At 48.9% G+C, this 19,398-nt stretch overlaps 1 protein-coding gene across 1 annotated transcript in view; it reads right to left on the bottom strand.

Annotated features, from left to right (window-relative positions):
* The window catches only part of syne1b (spectrin repeat containing, nuclear envelope 1b), a 125,657-nt gene that overhangs the window by 1,465 nt on the left and 104,794 nt on the right, over positions 1-19,398 (bottom strand). The window contains 20 exon segments of the mRNA XM_079752688.1: positions 1,532-1,590; positions 3,159-3,251; positions 3,600-3,812; positions 4,387-4,515; positions 4,852-5,052; positions 5,324-5,535; positions 6,018-6,144; positions 7,011-7,115; positions 7,117-7,148; positions 8,509-8,577; positions 9,368-9,704; positions 9,924-10,115; positions 10,417-10,554; positions 10,930-11,112; positions 11,715-11,865; positions 13,706-13,893; positions 14,271-14,433; positions 15,203-15,369; positions 16,460-16,618; positions 18,508-18,663. Of these exon segments, the coding sequence (XP_079608814.1) occupies positions 1,532-1,590; positions 3,159-3,251; positions 3,600-3,812; positions 4,387-4,515; positions 4,852-5,052; positions 5,324-5,535; positions 6,018-6,144; positions 7,011-7,115; positions 7,117-7,148; positions 8,509-8,577; positions 9,368-9,704; positions 9,924-10,115; positions 10,417-10,554; positions 10,930-11,112; positions 11,715-11,865; positions 13,706-13,893; positions 14,271-14,433; positions 15,203-15,369; positions 16,460-16,618; positions 18,508-18,663 (3,074 nt within the window).

The raw sequence follows: 19,398 nt of genomic DNA, 5'->3' as shown, positions 1-19,398 counted from the left end.
AGTGTTTATGTTGAAATGGGGGCTTAGTATACTAGCCAGGTTCACAAATACAAGCTACACTACACAGAAAAAATCCCATACTAATTGAATAAATATTATCTTAATTTCACAAAACAAAAAGGCTAAACCTTTGCTATAGAGCTCATGACGTGATTATTTGAATGTTATTAACAATATACTCTGTCCCTCTCTATAAAGTGATTTTCAGTCAGTTAAATATGAGGAAGGACTCGGACTGATGCCCTGTGTTTGTCCATCAATTCCCCCTTTGGAAAGTAAACCCCAAAACGTTTGTACAAAGTATATGACATTGGTGGTCTACACAGAAACCAAAACAGCAACACAATTCACAAGACAATTCAGTTTTCTTTTCTCCATAAAACGGGTATGTATGCAAGCTGGCATTCCTTTGCAGAGGGAGAGTTAGGGCAGAAGGCAAACAAACATGCCACTGGAGATGGTTCCTATCAAAATTATTTAAAGGGTTTGGATCTCTTGGAAAATTGCAAAAGAGCATGCCAAGGCAGGAGCGAAGCAGAAAACCCGTCGTAAAAGGGTCGTTTTTGTTGTTTGTATTCACCATCTGAATACTCCACCTCCCTCAGGAAAGTCCATCAACACAGCCTGTGTTCTCAACACTCTCCGTAGGCATGTTGTCTGTTAAAGGCCACTTCATACCTTCTTCATTTTGCCGCTGGCACCTTCTACTACTGAATACACGGTCTAAAGTAGGCCAGCTGTTCTCTACTGATCACACGCTGATGGTAGCGTAAAGCTCCTCAAAGCTTTGACCCCTTTGACCCAACATGGAGCCGTGAGGAGATCAACTGATGACAGATTGAGATGGGGGGGTTGATGGTGGATAGTAGTAAGTAATAGAAACAGAAGAAGATGAATATGTCAAGCATGAGAGAGAGAGAGAGAGTGAGAGAGAGTGCAGCCTTTGTTCATTGCAGACATTTTGTAACAGCTCAGCGATTCGAAGATACAGTGTGTGTTTGTGTGTGTGTGTGTGTGTCTGTGTTTGTGTGTGTGTGTGTGCGCTGCGTTATAGCATAAACGGGGGCATGTTAGCTAAAGAGAGAACCTCTGGTTAGCCAAGTAGATCAGCCAGGAGACGACGACGGCGGGAGGGCGGCCTCGCAGACAGCCGCCCCGCTGGGAAAGCCATGTTGCTACGAGGGTTTGGAGCCCCCCACCCCTAGCCCCGCTCCCCCCCTCTAGCCTAGCCTACACACAGGGGCTAGCAGAGAAGATGATGGAACCCATTGGCATGAGCCACCAGTCTGGGGTCCAGACCACCAGAGGGGTAGTGGGGAGAGAGGGCACAAGGGGGAGACTAGGGCAGGGGGCGGTGGCAGGCCTTGGTTGGGGGAGTAAGGGGGAGGGGGTGGGTGTAAGTGGTGGGTGGGAGGAGCGTGTGTTAGTAAACACAAACAGTGCATCATGGGTAGGAGGAGTTCCATTATCTTCTGGTTGTGGGGGCGGGGGGCAGGGGGAGAGGAGCTGCGGTCCAGCAGCAGAACAGTACCTGAGGTGTGAGCGGGCGACTGGCGCTCCAGTCCGAGACACACTACTGTGGCCCCGTTGCTGTTTGCAATGAACAGGAAGTGGGGTGAGGGGGGTAAAACAAAGAAAGTATGTTTCAGTCCAGGCAAATAAAAGACAAAGCGACCCATGAGAAAAAAAGTCCCCCGCCAAAAAAAAAAGATATAAAACATAAGGAGGAAGTGCAGCAACAAAACGGTACGTAAAGGCGGCAAGACAAGTGGCCCCAAGGACCTGGAGATGAGGGTTAGGTTTCTCCAAAGCACAGGGCTGCTTTGGAGGACTCACTGGCTGTGGGGCCGTGCAATCACGCCACAGGCTGAGTTTATCTACTGACGCATATCTACGACATGAAAGGTAGGGGTTGCTCTGAACATGACACGGGCGCGCCTTGCGTGTCGTTAAGCGTCGCTCTACTTCTACAGATCGAGGAACCAACGAGTCACAAGTCGCTATGTGGTGAACCACAAGTGTTCGGTGGCGGAGGAGTTGATCTGGGAAATCTGTTGTCAAACTAAGAGTGCTGCCGAGGAGACACGTTTCCTCAGAACAAGACAGAGCTTAAAACAAGAGTCAAGGAGTAGTGAAAGCTAAATCAAATTCAGAATGAATAGTAAGTAAGAGCTAAATAAAAGAGGAGAATAGAGGAGGTATGCCTGGAACAAAACAGGTAAAAACAGCATCATGTTTCACCATAAAACTGCTAGTGATTAGTCGGCCTTCAAATGTCCAAAGGTGAAACACAACTTTAAGTTGTGTTAAGTGCTAACTTAACTCAAACATTGTAAGGCAGCGAAGACACTAACAGTTTTTCCTTTTGTTCTTTCTACTTGTTTCTTTTACAAGTAGCTTTTTTGTGTCACCTGAAGAAATAATCCTTAGATAAATGCGAAACCGAGAAAAGTCCCCGAACCAAACCAAGTTAATGCAACCAGAAAAAAGACAGAAAGCGATAGAAAGAAACAGAGAGAGAGATAGAGAGAGAGAGAGAGAGAGAGAGAGAGAGAGAGAGAGAGAGAGAGAGAGAGAGAGAGAGAGAGACAGAGAGATAGAGAGAGTGAGAGAGAGAACATGATTTCTCTGTCGTTGCGCCGGGGAGTTTGATCTGGGAATAAAGAAGATAATGTGAAGACAGGTGAAAAAAGCTCTTGGAAGGGGGGTTGAGAATGTGTGGAGGTGGATGAGCAGGTCTGGGAGGTGGCTGCGGTGGTTCAGGTGTTATGTGCCCCTGTGGTGCTGACTACCGCTATGATGACCTTTGACTACCGCTATGATGACCTCTGACTACCGCTATGATGACCTTTGACTACCGCTATGATGACCTCTGACTACCGCTATGATGACCTTTGACTAACGCTTTGATGACCTCTGACTACCGCTATGATGACCTTTGACTACCGCTATGATGACCTCTGACTACCGCTATGATGACCTTTGACTACCGCTATGATGACCTTTGACTACCGCTATGATGACCTTTGACTACCGCTATGATGACCTTTGAGCGTCTGACCAGGTCTTATTTTGCCCTATATATTTATTTGATGTATTTTTTTTAACTTTCGCCCCAACGCGCCGAGTGCAGTGTGGGCGGGGCGTGTGGGCGTTACCGATCGGCGACGGCTCGGCGTGCTCCTCCCCGACGCCGGGCTGACCGACCCGGAGGTGTCCAGATCATCAGCGGACGACCAAGAAGACAGGTCCTGAGAGACAGAGAGAGAGAGAGAGAGAGAGAGAGAGAGAGAGAGAGAGAGAGAGAGAGAGAGAGACAGACAGACAGACAGACGGACAGAGAGGGAGAGAGACAGACGCAAAGATCGAGAAACAAAGAACAGAGAGACACAGCCAGACAGACAGAGAGAGAGAGACAGACAGAGAGAAATATTGTCACTAAAAATACCACATTACAGAAGAGAGAAGAATACACATTGAAATAATATGATAACCAATTTAAGAAAGCCAATCAAGAATAATATCAAACATCAATAAATAAATCTCATATGTAAAAAGTTCATTCAACACCAGTACTAGAAGGCTCCAGGAGGTCTGACCTGCTGGCTGCTGGTGAGGTCCAAGGTCCTGGCCAGCTCCCGCAGGTCCCTGGTCACCTCCTTCAGCAGCATCTTGAGCCGGTTGCCGATGACGTGCACCTTCTCCTTGGCCTCCAGGCAGTCGCTGCCCAGGGCGTTGACCAGCAGCTGCAGGGACATGTCTTGCAGCAGTGCCACCTTCACCTGGGAGTCCAGCAGCTCACGGCGCATTTGCTACATGAGAGAGACAAGGAGACAGAGAGAGAGAGAGAGAGAGAGAGAGAGAGAGAGAGAGAGAGAGAGAGAGAGAGAGAGAGAGAGAGAGAGAGAGAGAGAAAGAAAGAAAGAAAGAAAGAGAGAGAGAGAGAAAGAAAGAGAGGGGGGGGGAGAGAGAGAAAGAGAGAGAGAGAGATAAAGTGTGCGAGAGAAAGACAGAGAGAGAGACAGAGAGAGAGACAGGGCGAGAGAGAGACAGGGCGAGAGAGAGAGAGAGAGGTTGTGGGATTAGTGATTTGAGACATGGAAAGTGAAACATTGTTGGAAGGCTTACGGGAAGATAAGAAGACAATTTATGAGGGAAGGCTGGGTGTTGATGAGTTGAGGCCAACTTCAGTCAAAGAAAACTAAGGTAAAATGATCTCAAAGAATTATTTTTAAACCCCAATAAATGGAATCCCAGGGACCATTGTTTGGTAACCAAAGACAAGACAACCTAACCCAATGAGTCATGAGGGCAGCAGGGTCCTACGGGGTGAACCCAGAGAGTGGAGTGGGATGGGCGCCCCCCGGAGGCCCGACCTCGTCCTACCGTGAGGGTCTTGTGGTGCTGGGTCAGCGTCTCACTGTCCTGGAGGGGGTCGATGGGGACCACCTCGTTGCGCCGGCGATCGATGTTCTCCAGCCACAGCAGGAGGCCGTGGCTGGTCTCGTGGAAGTCCTGGGGAGGGGCCACACAAAGGGGGAGGAGTAACATTGAACTGAGGCTCCAGTTGAGTTCTAGAAAACACTTGAGGGGTGTGGTTATCTACTCACACCACATGAAGAGTCACCGGGGAAGCGACAGTGAACGTGATTAAGGTACCATTTTCATAACACAGGTTTTATTAAAAAAGGAGAATGGATTATCAGCTCAATTCATTAAAACTAAACGGACTGGAACGAGACACCCAACTGAGCAAACCCGTCGACACATCAATACGCACATCAAAACCCTGCGACACATCCCTGTGACGGTTTCGATTGGACGCTCTTCAGCTGCTGAGAGCACACCCACCTGACACTGCATGAGGGCGTCCTGGAGCGAGGCCCTCCAGGCCTCCAGGGCACGCCCCAGCTTGTCCCAGTGGTTGTTCATGTCCGTGAGCCTGGCCTGCATCTCCCTGCTCTCCTCACTGTCACACTGCACAAACTCGGCGCTGCACAGGTTCACCGACAGCACGATGGCCTTGCGCTTGTCCAGCGCCTTCTGAAGCTCCTGGATAAGAAAGAACAACGGCCAGAACACTGTTGTTCTGAGCTACTGTAGGGTCTAGCTGGAAAGCTACACCTAGCATATAAGCTAGGAGAACGCTTGTAATTGCATATTTAAAGAGCGTTTAGCATTGGGAAAGCTCAAAATACTACGACCGTGAAGCATTGACCTAGCCCCCAGCTACCACCATGTAGCATTGAACCAGGCCATTAGCAGTGACCATTTAGCATTGAGCTAACTCTTGAGCTACGATGCTGGAGTGCTGAGCTCCTACCTTGAGCTTCTTGATGCGCAGCCGGATGGTCTGGATGTCTGTGCTGAGCTCCAGCCGCCGCTGCTGCTCCAGCTCCTCCCCCGCCTGGCCCAGCCACGCCCACACACTGCGGAGGTCAGAGGTCAGCTGCTGCCACTTCTGCTGGTTCTGTTTGGTGCGCAGCTCCTTGCTCAGGTCCTGGGCCTGCAGCAGCTCCCAGCGCTCGATCACCCCTGGGGGGCAGAGGGGTTCAGGGTGAGAGCTCATCTCAACAGGGGTCGTGTTGTTCACATATTCATGGGTCTCCCTTACGTGCTAATGTATGGTAAATGTTTAGCGGAACATCCTAAACGGATATTGTTTTGGGGTTTGTGACGGAAATCTGGAAAATCTCCAAGTTGACACAATCACATCACGTCACGTCACACCCTGACAGTTTTTGGTTTTGCGCTGGTTAGCTGATATAACTGGAAATATGTTGTGTTAGGGATAAGGGATGCTGCTGTAAAAGCCCTTTCTCTGAACAATTTGGTCATTCATGCTCACAACTCAGATATCTGGGGCAACACTCAACATAGACAGAACAAACCCCATCGTCTGGATCTCGATTGGCGATCCATCACACAATTGAATTGAAGCGATTGACGAATCAGTTTGACTTAATGTGATGAATTCACATTCAATTGATGAGCTCAGGAGGAGGAGCTGTGTGTACCTGAGCTCTGGGACTCAGAGCTGCTGGGGTCAGCCAGGCCGGAGGCCCCGTCCTCCTCTTCCTTCAGCTCAGAGCCCATCCTCTTCACCTGGTCGATGCTCCCCCGACACTCACCCAGAAGACGCATCTGGACACAGGGAGGGGGGGGGGGGGTCAAGAAAGGCAACGAGAGAAGCGAGGGAGGGGGAGAGAGAGAGAGACACACATCAAGGTGATGGAGAGACAGAGGTAGAGGCAGGGAGAGATTGAGTGAGGGAAGGGGAGAGACGGAGAAGAGAGAGCCAGCAAGAAGGGGAAGAGAGAGACAGAGAGAGGCAGTGAGAGAGAGACTTTAGTGTGCAATCATAAGTACAGCAATTCCCTGATCTTGATCAATGTTCCCAGTTTAACCCGGTGGTTCCCAGAGGTTTTTGAACCGGGACCCCATTTTTCACTCTGAAAATCCTTGCGACCAGAATATCGTTGAGCACAGCCCCGTCCAGGGGGGTAAAACATTGTTTTACAACTTCAACATCTGGCCATCACATCATCAAATCCCACTGGTGTAATAAGTAGTAGTTTGCTCATGGCTATGAATAATTAGTTGGTACAAATCACTGTTGATCCACAAGGACCCTTGACATGTACATAATAAAAATATAAATAATGTATCTTCAAATATCTGCAGCTTATAAATCAGATCCAATCTCCAATCCCGACATCACACATGAATATCAGGTTGGACCCAAGGTTTGCATGTCATTTTTTCGTTGAATTTCATTGAAAGAGTCTGTTATTGAGGGATGTCGTCGGGGCTCCTCATTCATCCCAAGTAGGATTTCCCCATGTTTTACAAGTCATTCTCCATTAAATCACATTGAAAAAGTCTGTTATTAAGGGATGTCATCATGGTACTCACAAATCCCAGGTAGGATGTCCCATGTTTGACACGTCATTCCTCCTCAACTGAACTGAAAGAGTGCGTTATTATGGGATGTGGTGGTGGTTACTCACGTATCCCATGTAGGAGCCGTCCAGCTCGAGGCTGGTGGGGGTGCGGCTGCGGCTGCTGTCCAGCTGATGGAGCAGCGAGCTGCGGCCTCCGTCGCTCGCCCCCCCCCGCCGCCTGAGAGTACGACGAGCCCCCGTCACCTAGCAACACACGGCAACGCAAGTTAAGCACCGCAGAACACATCCCCATGATTAAAAGAGTCACGCATGGAGCGCACTCAGACCAGGGGGGGGAGGGAGGTGGAGGGGGGAGTCTAACACTCAGACCAGGGGGGGAGGGAGGTGGAGGGGGGAGTCTAACACTCAGACCAGGGGGGAGGTGGCGAGGGGAGTCTAACACTCAGACCAGGGGGGAGGTGGAGGGGGGAGTCTAACACTCAGACCAGGGGGGGGAGGGAGGTGGAGGGGGGAGTCTAACACTCAGACCAGGGGGGGGAGGGAGGTGGAGGGGGGAGTCTAACACTCAGACCAGGGTGGAGGTGGAGGGGGGAGTCTAACACTCAGACCAGGGGGGGGAGGGAGGTGGAGGGGGGAGTCTAACACTCAGACCAGGGGGGAGGTGGAGGGAGAGGCGGAGGGGGGAGTCTAACACTCGGACCAGGGGGGAGGTGGAGGGGGGAGGTGGAGGGGGGAGGTGGAGGGAGAGGCGGAGGGGGGAGTCTAACACTCAGACCACGGGGGAGGTGGAGGGGGGAGTCTAACACTCAGACCAGGGGGGAGGTGGAGGGAGAGGCGGAGGGGGGAGTCTAACACTCAGACCAAGGGGAGGTGGAGGGAGAGGTGGAGGGGGGATTCTAACACTCGGACCAGGGGGGAGGTGGAGGGGGGATTCTAACACTCGGACCAGGGGGGAGGTGGAGGGGGGATTCTAACACTCGGACCAGGGGGGAGGTGGAGGGGGGATTCTAACACTCGGACCAGGGGGGAGGTGGAGGGGGGATTCTAACACTCGGACCAGGGGGGAGGTGGAGGGGGGATTCTAACACTCGGACCAGGGGGGAGGTGGAGGGGGGATTCTAACACTCGGACCAGGGGGGAGGTGCGCACACTCCTCAAAATAAATAAAGAAAAAAGATAGGAAGTAAAACAACATGCTTTGTTTTTGGAAACACCAACACTTAAAACTAGAAGGTTGTTAGGTTGTATACACTGAATAGTACAAGTAAACTGAACCGAAGAAGTACAGCAGGTTAGAGAGAGAAGTGGTTAGGGTGAATCCCATTTCAGCGTTGTCCAGGCTAACTGGTGGAGATTTGGTCTATAGAACATGCGAATATGGAATTGACCCTATCCAGTGTTAGAAAACTGCTGCCCATGGTAAACAGTGCCTAGTTAGATTGGATTGTGATTCAACAAAGAAAGACACAAATCAAATACCCAGGCCAGTGAAATAATCCCAAATCTAAATTCGGCGGCACTCAAGGGTAAAGGGGGTTGCCGTTGTTTCTGGCGCCCCCCTCAACCCCTGATGGCATGCTGTTGGTACTGCAGTCTCTCCTACCCGTGGTGGATCTCAGTGTGTTTTCAGTTAGTTTAACAAAGGCTTCTGGGCTGTCAGGGATGACTACATCTGGAAGAAACATTGTACAGTACACATATTTAGCACTAGGATCCACAGCCATTCAACGGAAATCGGGGGTTCAGTACAAATTTGATGTACTTTACTTGAGGATTTATATACTTTCTGCTCCCTGTCTTCTCCACTACATCTCAAAGGCAAACATTGAACCTTTACTCCATTTCATTTATCTGACAGCTTTCGTTACAAGTTTATTTGCAGATTAAGATTAATTTATAGATTATTTATAACCAGGTGGAAATTCATGACCTACCCAGAAGTACAAAAATGTGTATATAAATAAAATATATATTAATATATTATTAATTGAGATGCTAATACTTTTATACTTTCAACTCAGGAGGTCTATAGTATTTCTAAAGGCTGGTATTAAGACTTTAACTTTTTCAGGTCAGAGTCCTTCTACCACTACTTTCTTCTTATTAAACTGGACTAAAGTAAACTCCTTGACCTCCGTCAGCTGAGGATACCAGTGTGAGTTTCTGTTATAGGCATCCATGCACATGTGTCCCCATTGTGTGCATTATGTTATGTGTTTAGTGTATGCGTCTTGTTGTGTACCTTATATTACATGTTAAGTGTAAGTGTGTTATGTATTTTTATTTTTTTTTGACCTTCTTGTCCGTACTCACTGGCTCTGTGTAAACATGTTTATTCTGTCCATTATTCAAGTCCTATGTGTCTATACCTACAACATCCATATCCACGTCTGTACGGGCGTGCCCGTGCCCGTGTGTGTGTGTGTGTGTGTGTGTGTGTGTGTGGTGCCCCTGGTACTGACCCGACAGCGCGGAGGCGGGCCGCTGCAGGAAGTCTCCGCCCTCCTCACCCTGCTGCTCCCCCAGGGCGCGGCCGGCGCCCTCCAGCACGCGGCTCAGGTCGTAGTCGTGGTCCCACTCCAGGGGGATGGAGTCCACGCTGGCGGGCGTGTCCCGGCCCGAGCGCTCCGCCCGCGGGGGGGCGGCCAGCGAGGCCGAGCGGCTGGAGGAGGGCAGGGGGGAGTGGGAGCCCTCCGGCTCCCCCCAGGGCATGCTGGAGGAGGCGTCGCCCCCGCAGTCCCCCTCGTCCAGGTCCAGCTCCCGGTCCGAGTACGACACTTCCGTGTCATCGTCTGTCAGCTGGGGGAGGAAACAAACAGATGGTGACCATGTTAACAGCGTCAGTAGTCTCCGTTGGGTCGCGGTCGTTACACTGCGTTCTGTAAGGTCACCGGTGTACAAATGCCAAACCACACACACACACAAACACATGTTCACATCTACACACACACAGCCACAGCCGGAGAAATGCACCCCCCCCCCCCCCCCCCCCCCCCCGCGGCGGGCTCTCTGCCTTACGGGCAGGCGGAGGAGCTTCTTGTGGTAGCGCTCCACCCGGCCGAACACCTCCTGGCAGTAGCGCCGCAGCTCCTCCTGCTCCTCCTCGATGACGGTGGCGTCCAGCGGTTCGCTCTTCTCCATCAGCGCCTCCGCCTGCCGGAAGATCACCTCGATCTTAGGGGAGGTCAGGGAGACCTCCTGCTGGAAGGCCTGGGGAGGGGGAGGGGGAGAGGGGGATGTTAGCTTGGGTGCTGCTCGGGGCTAGTCCCGTTCAGTGGTTCGCTGGTCCTTTACCTATTTCATAATATGTCATGTAAGTTAACACAGGTAGGGTCAACTGGTAAGAGTCTTTACTAAAGGCTTTTCTCGCGGTGGTGTTTACACTACCAGGCATTCAGGGTTTACGTGTTACAAACTGTATGCCCTTGTTATGTAACCTGATGGGACGATGACCTCATCATTTTATTGTACGTTGAAGTCTCCTAGCGTTCGGTGAAACCAAGGCATTTACCCTGAGCTGTTTGATCTTGGCCTGGATGTCACACTCGGAGAAGTGCTCGATGTTGGTGAGCTGGAGGTCCATCTCGGTCAGCCACACCAGGATGCTGTCCCTGGCCGTCTCAAACTCCTCGCGCTGGCCGATGAAGTGCTGCGGGGAACACATCGGGACCGGTACACTGGTCACGTACATCTCAGCTCACATACAGACAGTATCCCTCTGTTTCCTTACCCTAACCATAGTGCTAGGGCTAGGGTTAGGGTTATGTGTGTTATTCAGGGGGTTTCGACCATTCCCCCGGGTTCTGCGGACTGTGTTCTTTAGGGTGGGGATTGCGACAGTTTTGTCGTTGTGGTGATAATTGTGATGTTTTTCAGGTAAAAATGAAGGCAAACATCCCATTGGAACAGCACTCCCAACAGTTGGGTTTTCCTTTGAATGCACAAGCCCAGCAAGCTCATTTCATTTTCAGTTTATTCAACTTTGTTCTTATATTATTTTGGCGGCGGTGCTAGCGGGTGCTACCTTGAGCCTTCGCAGCACGGAGGTCACCCTCTTCTGCAGGTTGTCCCAGCGCTGGTTGGCGTCATGGGCCATCTCCCGCAGGCGGCCGGCTGCGTCGGTGCGGTTCTCCCGGGCCAGCCGGCGGTACTGCTTGTTCAGGAACTCCAGGTGGGTCAGGCTCTCGTGCACCTGCCTCTGGAAGCCCTGCAGGGGGCATGCGCACGCACACACACACACACACACACACACACACACACACACACACACACACACACACACACACACACACACACACACACACACACACACACGCATATCAACTTAGAAGTTGGCTACCATTACAGATTAAAAAGGCACACACATAGCGACCGGCTGCACCTACAGACTGGACCATCATTGACCCTGTTTATCTTAATGCTGATGTTGTTCACCAGTCAATCCTCGAACTGAATAAGGCACGCTGATGGACCTTAAATGTTGTCTCCTGTGGTTGTAATGTTATGATGAATGTATGTATTTTTATTAAAATTTGGGGTCCTGCCTTGATGTCTTGTCTCATCTGTGATGTTTGTAACTAGAGCTGCTGGGATGCAAGACAAATTTCAGACTTGCTCACAGAATAAGGTATTATCATATCGTATGTTGTCTGGTTTTGCTGCTCTCTACAGGTCGTGTTTGTCATCACTTGGGTGAACGTCATCCGTTACTGTGCTTTGACCCAACCAGGTCTCTCTGTCTGTACGGTATGATATCTAGGTTAAAAGGGGTGTGTCCTGTGTGTCCATCCCATAATGCTGGAGGCGCACCTCGAAGGTCTTGAGCTCCTCCTTGGCGACGGTGTACAGAACGCCCGAGGAGTTGGCGGAGGCGGCGGTCCTCTCGGACGTGGCCAGCCACTCCTCGAAACGGGAGAAGTCGTCCAGAAACTTCTGCCATAAGCGCCAGGTCTCCTCAATCCTAGAGGAGGAGGAGGAGGAGGAGGTGGAGGAGGAAGAGGTAGAGTAGGTGGTAGAGGGGGAGGAGGAAGAGATGGTGGCAGAGGAAAAGGAAGAGAGAGAGGATGCGGTGGTAGAAGCGGAGGAGGAGGAGGAGGAGGAAGAGGAGGAGGAGGAAGGGTGGAAGAAGAGGAGGAGGAAGGGTGGTAGAAGAGGTGGAGGAAGGGTGGTAGAAGAGGAGGAGGAGGAGGAAGAGGAGGAGGACGCAGAGGAGGTGGAGGAGGAGGAGGAGGAGGAGGAGGAGGAGGAGGAGGAGGAGATGCAGGATGTGGGGGAGAGAGGAGAAAGCGGTTCAAATCTGGCACTGGTGTTCAAAGTGGGGAAAACAAAGCTGTAGCTCATGGCAATAATTCTGGGTCTGTTCGATTCAAGTCTGAAAGTATCAGTATGGACACAACTAGTCAAATAAACACACATTAACCACGCTGGTGCTGTAACATACAAAGGTTATTAGGGATGTCCCGATACCACTTTTTCACTTCCGATACCGATACGATGCCGCAGCTTTGGCTAGCTACCGATACCAATATCAGCCCGATACGAAAAATTTGAATGACTTAAATCTAATTAAAAGATTTGAACTCAAAAGTAAACAATGTGAACATGCACATTAAAAAAAATAATGGTTGGAAACAGAAGAGTTAAACAAATAGCAAATGGTTAAAGTTTGAATACATTTGAGATAATATATAGAATAGCTGAGCTGTTACAGCTGATAGTTTGAAATGGTTTAATCAAGTGTGTGCGCTTGTGCATGCGTGAGTGTCATCACTTGTAGTAACCAGGAAGTGTTATTGACGTTTTTTTTCCACATCTAGTAAATCGAGATAAAAGCACAAAATGATAAGGCTTGTACTCTCATGATATGTAGACCAGGGGGGAGGTGGAGGGAGAGGTGGAGGGGGGAGTCTAACACTCAGACCAGGGGGGAGGTGGAGGGAGAGGTGTGTGTACTTTCATATGGCATATCGTTTGGGTAGATATCATGACGTGAAAAATATCGTTTACGTAAGCCTTTAGCTTCTACCGTAAGTACATCGGATATGTAAGATATGTAAGCCTCTAGCCATATAAACAGGGGTTCCCACACCCAAACGCCCGATATATAATAATCATATTTCCAATCGATTAATCATTTCAATCGATTGAACGTCTGCGTCTTCCGAAATGGTTCGCTTTAGTGATCGCCAAGCTTGGGCTTGGCGATCACAACAGCTGTAATCCGCTCTTGCCCAAGCTGCAGTGTCTGACATGAACGCGCTCGGAAACCGCCAAGGTGAGCCGTGCAACAACCAGGCTGTTTCATTACAGTTGAAATACTGACTGTTCAACAGGTAGCGCTCATGCACTAGCTCTCATGCGCATGCGCCTAATTGGCGACTATTGTTGTTATAACGTGAAACGCTACGTGGATCGGACCATATTTATTTCTCCCCTCCGATATCCGATCCAGCGTAATTGGCCAATATCGGACCGATACCGATGCCTTGGGTAGGATCGGGATATCCCTATAAATTATCTAAATGAAACCTCAGGAACAGGAAAAGACTTGACCCTATTATTGACCTGTGAGAAGGGGTCCATAGAGACTTGCCTCACAGCACAATAAGCCCCGCCCCCATCCCCCTGGTGCCTACTTGAGCCGACGGTCCATGGACAGGGTACAGATGGGAGGGGTCCATAGAGACTATAAGCCCTACCCTCTCCCCCTGGTGCCTACTTGAGCCTGCGGTCGATGGACAGGGCGCAGAAGAAAGGGGTCCATAGCACTATAAGCTCCACCCCCTCCCCCTGGTGCCTACTTGAGCCGGCGGTCCATGGACAGGGCGCAGATGGCCCTCCAGCGGCGGTCCAGGCTGCGCGTGGCCTGCTGGATGGAGTCGCACTCGGTGTCAGTGGCGCAGGCGTCGCAGTCGTGGAGGAGGACCTCACACAGGTTGAGCACCGAGGCCACGCCCGTGCTGTGCTTCTCTATGTCCCTCTGCAGCTCCTGGGAGGGAGGGGGAGAGGGATATTGAGAAGGGGGGGGGGGGGGGGGGGGGGGGGGGGGTATTTTTTGCCATTTTATGTCTATAAAATGTATTAAATTGCAGCACGTATATCATGAGGGATTTATTATATTAGCTTGCCTCATCGAACAAGCAGCATTGAAAACAAAATAACTCATTTTAGAATCCTCCAAGAACCAAATATCAGAAGTTATGAAGCATTAAGGACAAACTGTTTGGGATTTCTACGTGATTACTTAAACCATGAGCGGATGATCAGAATTAGATTTGATGAATCTCCAGGTGATAGACAGTAGCTACCAATCTTCAAATTGTTCAAATGCAGCCCTACTGTACAGCCTTGCAGGACTTTAGTTACCTGCTGGAGGTCCAGCTTCCTCTGGATCTCCTGGAAGTCGCAGGTGTCGTAGGCCATGGGTCTGGACAGCTCTGTCTCGATGTGGGCCAGCCAGGCGCGCAGGCTGCTCATGTTCTTGTCCAGCTGCTGGACGGCCACCAGGGTCTCCCTCAGCTTCTTCCCCCTGCACGCCACACCATTTACATTAACACTTAGGGCATTTACCAGATGCTTTTATCCAAAGCGACTGACAATAAGTACATTTGCAATATATCACTGTTGGTACAGTGAGGAGGTTCATAGAACCAAGTGCCAAGCACTAACCATCGCTAGGTTAACCCATTACCCGAATACAACAAAGATAGCTAGGGTGAGAAGATGTAACACAATTCTAAGTACTATAACTAAGTGCGACATACAATAAGTGCGTACATTATGTGCCAGGACGTACAACATACAATAAGTAGGAGGGGTGGGAGGGGGTTGCTATGCATAGTCTGGGTGAACTCTGAACTCACACCAACCACAATTATGTATAGAGCTTTTCTTACCTGCGGCCACTCAAAGCACTTTGAAATGATCCACTACCACATTCACCCATTCATAAACATTCACCCATTAATACACATTCATCCATGCAAGGTGACAGTCAGCTGGTCGGGAGCAGGTTGGGTGAGGTGTCTGGCTCAGAGGCAGACATAACATTAGGGATGGAACAGATGCCTTGCTTGATCCCAAAAAATGTGCCCAGGATCAGACACACACACACACACACACACACACACACACACACACACACACACACACACACACACACACACACACACTATACTCTATAGTCTGTAATACCTCTGAGTAGCTCCTCCATACTTCAAAAATCAACCAATGAAGTGCATCCTGAATGCGCCCAAACCGGCAGAACCCTCATGGTAGAGGGGCTAACTGGAGGTCACCTGGCTCCGATGAGGTCCAGCAGGTGCTGCCAGCGGTCGTCCACCTTGCCCAGCTTGCCCTCTATCTCGCAGGCCTTGCTCTGGTGGCTGGCCCGGGCCAGCCGCTCGCCCAGCCGGTGTAGCTGCAGCTTGTTGTTCTCCACCAGGGTGATCTCCTCCTGGTAGTCCTGGCAACCACACAGACATCCAACCAATCAGGATTAGTGAAGTTAGACCACTTCCCGGTAAGGAGGTTGTTCAGGTGGTAATGGACAGAATCATCGTGTGCATTTGAAGCCTCTTGAACATGCAGGTATAATGTGTTCAGTGTGTTCAGGAATATGCAAAACAATATCAATTTAGAGTAGTGGACTACAAATACTACTAACGCTACACAAGCATGTCATTGTACACATTGATGTCATGTTCCCTGTATTGTCTTGCAGTGGCTCTTTGAGTCTCTCTTGCAAGAATGGAGGCTTCTATTCAGGTAAACCTATTGGATTAGTTAAATTTAACTGAACTGTTTTTCAGTAAAGCCATTTTCAAAGAGTTCCCCTGATCAGATTTTCTTCTATGTAATTAATCCCATACGCTATTAAATGATAGAAAACATTTTCCTAAATAATATGATAGAAAGCCTGGTCATGATGAAACTCTGGTCGTGATGAAGAGTGCACCCTGTGGGGTAGTCTAGTGGGCAGGAGGATTTGCCTCCGAGCCAACAGATTGTGGGTCCAAAACCTCCACAGCATAGCCTATAGGCATCTCTTAAAAAAAAAGATGCACCTTAACCCTACCTGCTCATTAATACCATGTATCTAAAAAAACTAAACAATTGACTGTGGACCTACCAGAATTCTCCCGGTATGCAAGGTGTGCATAGACTACTACCGACATGTTGCACTGAAGACGGAGGAAAACGATAAATAAATAAACATTCCCCCCCGAGCTGTCTGCGTTCTCAGTCCCACACTCCCCTCTCAACAGGAACCCAGATTGCACTTAGGGATGTAATGCATGCACAGAGCGCTCGCCCTGGCCCCACTCACAGCCCCCGTCTGGGGCTCAACCACTAAACACCATTAGGGCTTCCCTTCCACCCAGGCATATTCCAGCAGATCTACTTTTACCTGGCAGTACTTTTACGGGAAAGTGAAATCCAACACACTAAGCCGTCCACAGAGTTAGAATCCAAGTGTGGACGTCACACCTGTGTTCCGATCCGCACGCCCAATCACAACAGAGGCATTGAGTCGACGTGTGTGAGCAAGGTACCTTGCGCAGCTTGTCGATCATCTCCTCGATGCTGACGTCTCCGTTGTGGGACACCTTGCTCTCCATGGTGGTCAGCCACTCACACAGCTCCTTGTACTTCTCCCCAAACACCCACCACTCGTTCAGCTTCTCGCTCACCTGCTGCCGGCGCAGGGACAGCTGGGGTCGCACACACACACACACACACACACACACACACACACACACACACACACACACACACACACACACACACAACCACACACGTAAACATGCAAACGCACACAGACACACACAGAAAAGGAAGTTAGATTGAGGTTGCAGGTGATATCACGTAATAAACATAAACATGAGTAAAAAAACAAAATGTCATCCAATTTAACATTAATTCTTGTTTAATAGGATCCAAATCTAGTCTTATTAAACGCAGCATACCTGATGAAGGTCTACAGTACATCACAAAAGGGGAGTGAGATGAATCACTGAAACATAACGTGGCCACAGACAGCCTGTTTCCGGTGTGTGCTGCCTGCTGCTGCACACAGGATGTAGCAGTTGCACTATCTAGCTCATTTTTGTGCATTGAGGTTTCTTGTTGGTTCCGTGTTACACTCTTATTAAAACACTTCTGCCATCAACAACAGATTCAGTAGTACTGTGTACTTGTTGATACTATAAACTACACAGCACAAGGAAAAGTTTAAAAAAGTTGGTTGCAATCTGAAGCCTCAATGCTAAACGCCACTAAATCCTACACACTGCATCTTCAAACATATCATTTGGGGGATAACAGTTGATAAACATAAACAAGATTAACATTGTGTAAGAGATAAAAATAGATAATCACTCGATTTACAACAGAAAATGTGAAACTGCTGAAAATGCCCCTTGATTTTAAGTTTCTTGTATTTTTTCTCTCTTCCATCAATCTTGCTTTTTTACGAGGGCATGATGTTCAGCACTGTGGTTGAGAGCAGCGCCAACCTCTGGCAATAATGCTACCTGCAGGAACTTTAAATTTTTGATTTAGACTGTGCTGCTTAAATGGATCTGATAAAACCTGCACTGATTATTTGTATAATTTTAGTTTATTTTACAGGTTGCAACTCTACCATATGACCATATATAACAGTTACTTCAAATAACATCCATAAAAGCGATAATTGCCGAATTGTTTTCCAAACATGTCCCCTAAATCGAAACAGTCATGTTACAAGAGACAATATGTGGTCAACGGTTCCCCCAAAGGCTTAGCCAGTGTCCCAACAGTTGTTTACACTGCATAGCACTTGGATTTAAGGAAAAACTGTTGTTGGACGGCGCTTGAACTGGGATAATGCAATCTAGAGCAAGCTATTCAGGGACAACCCTAAAGGCTGGTGGTGATTATGATCTAATGCTGGTCACGGCAATTGCCCTTTCTGATTGGCTCAAAATGGTGTCTGGGGATGTAATTTGTAACTATAGCAAGTAATAATATCCTCTCAGTGCTGATCCTGTGGGTTTATGTTAGATGGGTTACAAATATTTTGATTGAGACAACATTCTTGCCTACGTAATGTGATACCTTTCTGAAGTTTAGCATATGTTGTAAGGTGTTGTACACTATTGTAATGTGTTTCCCATTTGTGCACAGCATATGTTATGCAGTATTATAGTCTATGTACTACTGTGTACTGCTGCGTTGTACTATATCATACTGGGTGCTATGTTGTACTGTACTGTACCGTATTGCACCGGTTATACTGTGTAAGGGGTTTTTGAGTGTGTGTGGATGATGGAGGGTTCAAGCAGCCTCCCATGGCCAGAGTGATTAGACCGTGGGGCTGGCTGGGAATGCTTAAACCAGCGATCCCCCAAACAAAAGCCACAGTTTCCTACTGTATTCTTCTCTGTGGTACAGTGTCCTACTGTATTCTACTCTATGGTACAGGGTTATACTGTAGTCTAGTCTACAGTACAGGGTTATACTGTATTCTACAGTACAGGGTTGTAATGTATTCTAGTCTACAGTACAGGGTTATACTGTATTCTTGTCTACTAGAATCGGGTTGCACTATATGGTTTACCTGGTGGCAGATCTCCTCCCACTGCCTCTGGAGCAGCTCAATGCGTTCCTGAAGGACGGAGAGGTCCTCGGGGCCGATGTAGTAGGACAGAGACTCCCGGAGCAGGCTCAGGTGGGCCAGGTCGTCGGTCCAGCCCGCAAACCGGCTCTCCAGCTCCTGAGAGGGTTAGAACACAGCTGATTTGTAAAGGACTTTTAAAAGCAGGCTTTGGAGGCTGATCTTTGGTAGTGTTGTCTTGACGGGTGGATTGGTTAAGATGACAGACCCAGCATACATTTGAATAAACTGTATTGGGTTAGGACTTTTGATGCTTGGTTAAGAGGCTGAAGGGACAAAAACAACTGCAAGAAAGCTTTGTATTCGAGTTACATATCAACATCATAGCATATAGTGTGCCGAGAAGAAAAGGGAGATGATTTACAATACTTTACTTTTGCAAGGGACTCACAAGTTACTTAGACAAAAATACATCATACATCATACATACATGAATGAAATCGAAGCGTTAAAATTGCTGCCTACAGATCCAAGCAAGACTTTTCCCTAACTTAGTTTCTTGCTAACTAAGATTAGCAAGAAAGGCAGGCAGCACTATCTCTGTAAAGGCCATTATATCAGGTTAGACCCTGACACTCAAAGCCTGCCAAAGAGGGTCAAATTAGGTTAATCGCGGCATGAGTCTGACGTTTTAAAGTCATCAGGCCACTAACTTGCTTGAGACGCCTTAATGTGAATTCCTTATCCTGCCGTTTGATGATTCAGCCTGACAAATGACTCAGAGCAAAGTTAACTCACCATGAAAAGAGGCCAACTGTAATGCTAAATGGCCACAGAGAAGCAGTTAACCTTCAGTATCACAACAACCTAAAAATATCTCATGAAGGAACCACA

This window comes from Pollachius pollachius (assembly GCF_949987615.1).
Source record: "Pollachius pollachius genome assembly, chromosome: 15".
NCBI lineage: Eukaryota > Metazoa > Chordata > Actinopteri > Gadiformes > Gadidae > Pollachius > Pollachius pollachius.
This window is presented reverse-complemented; position numbering and strand designations above follow the sequence as displayed.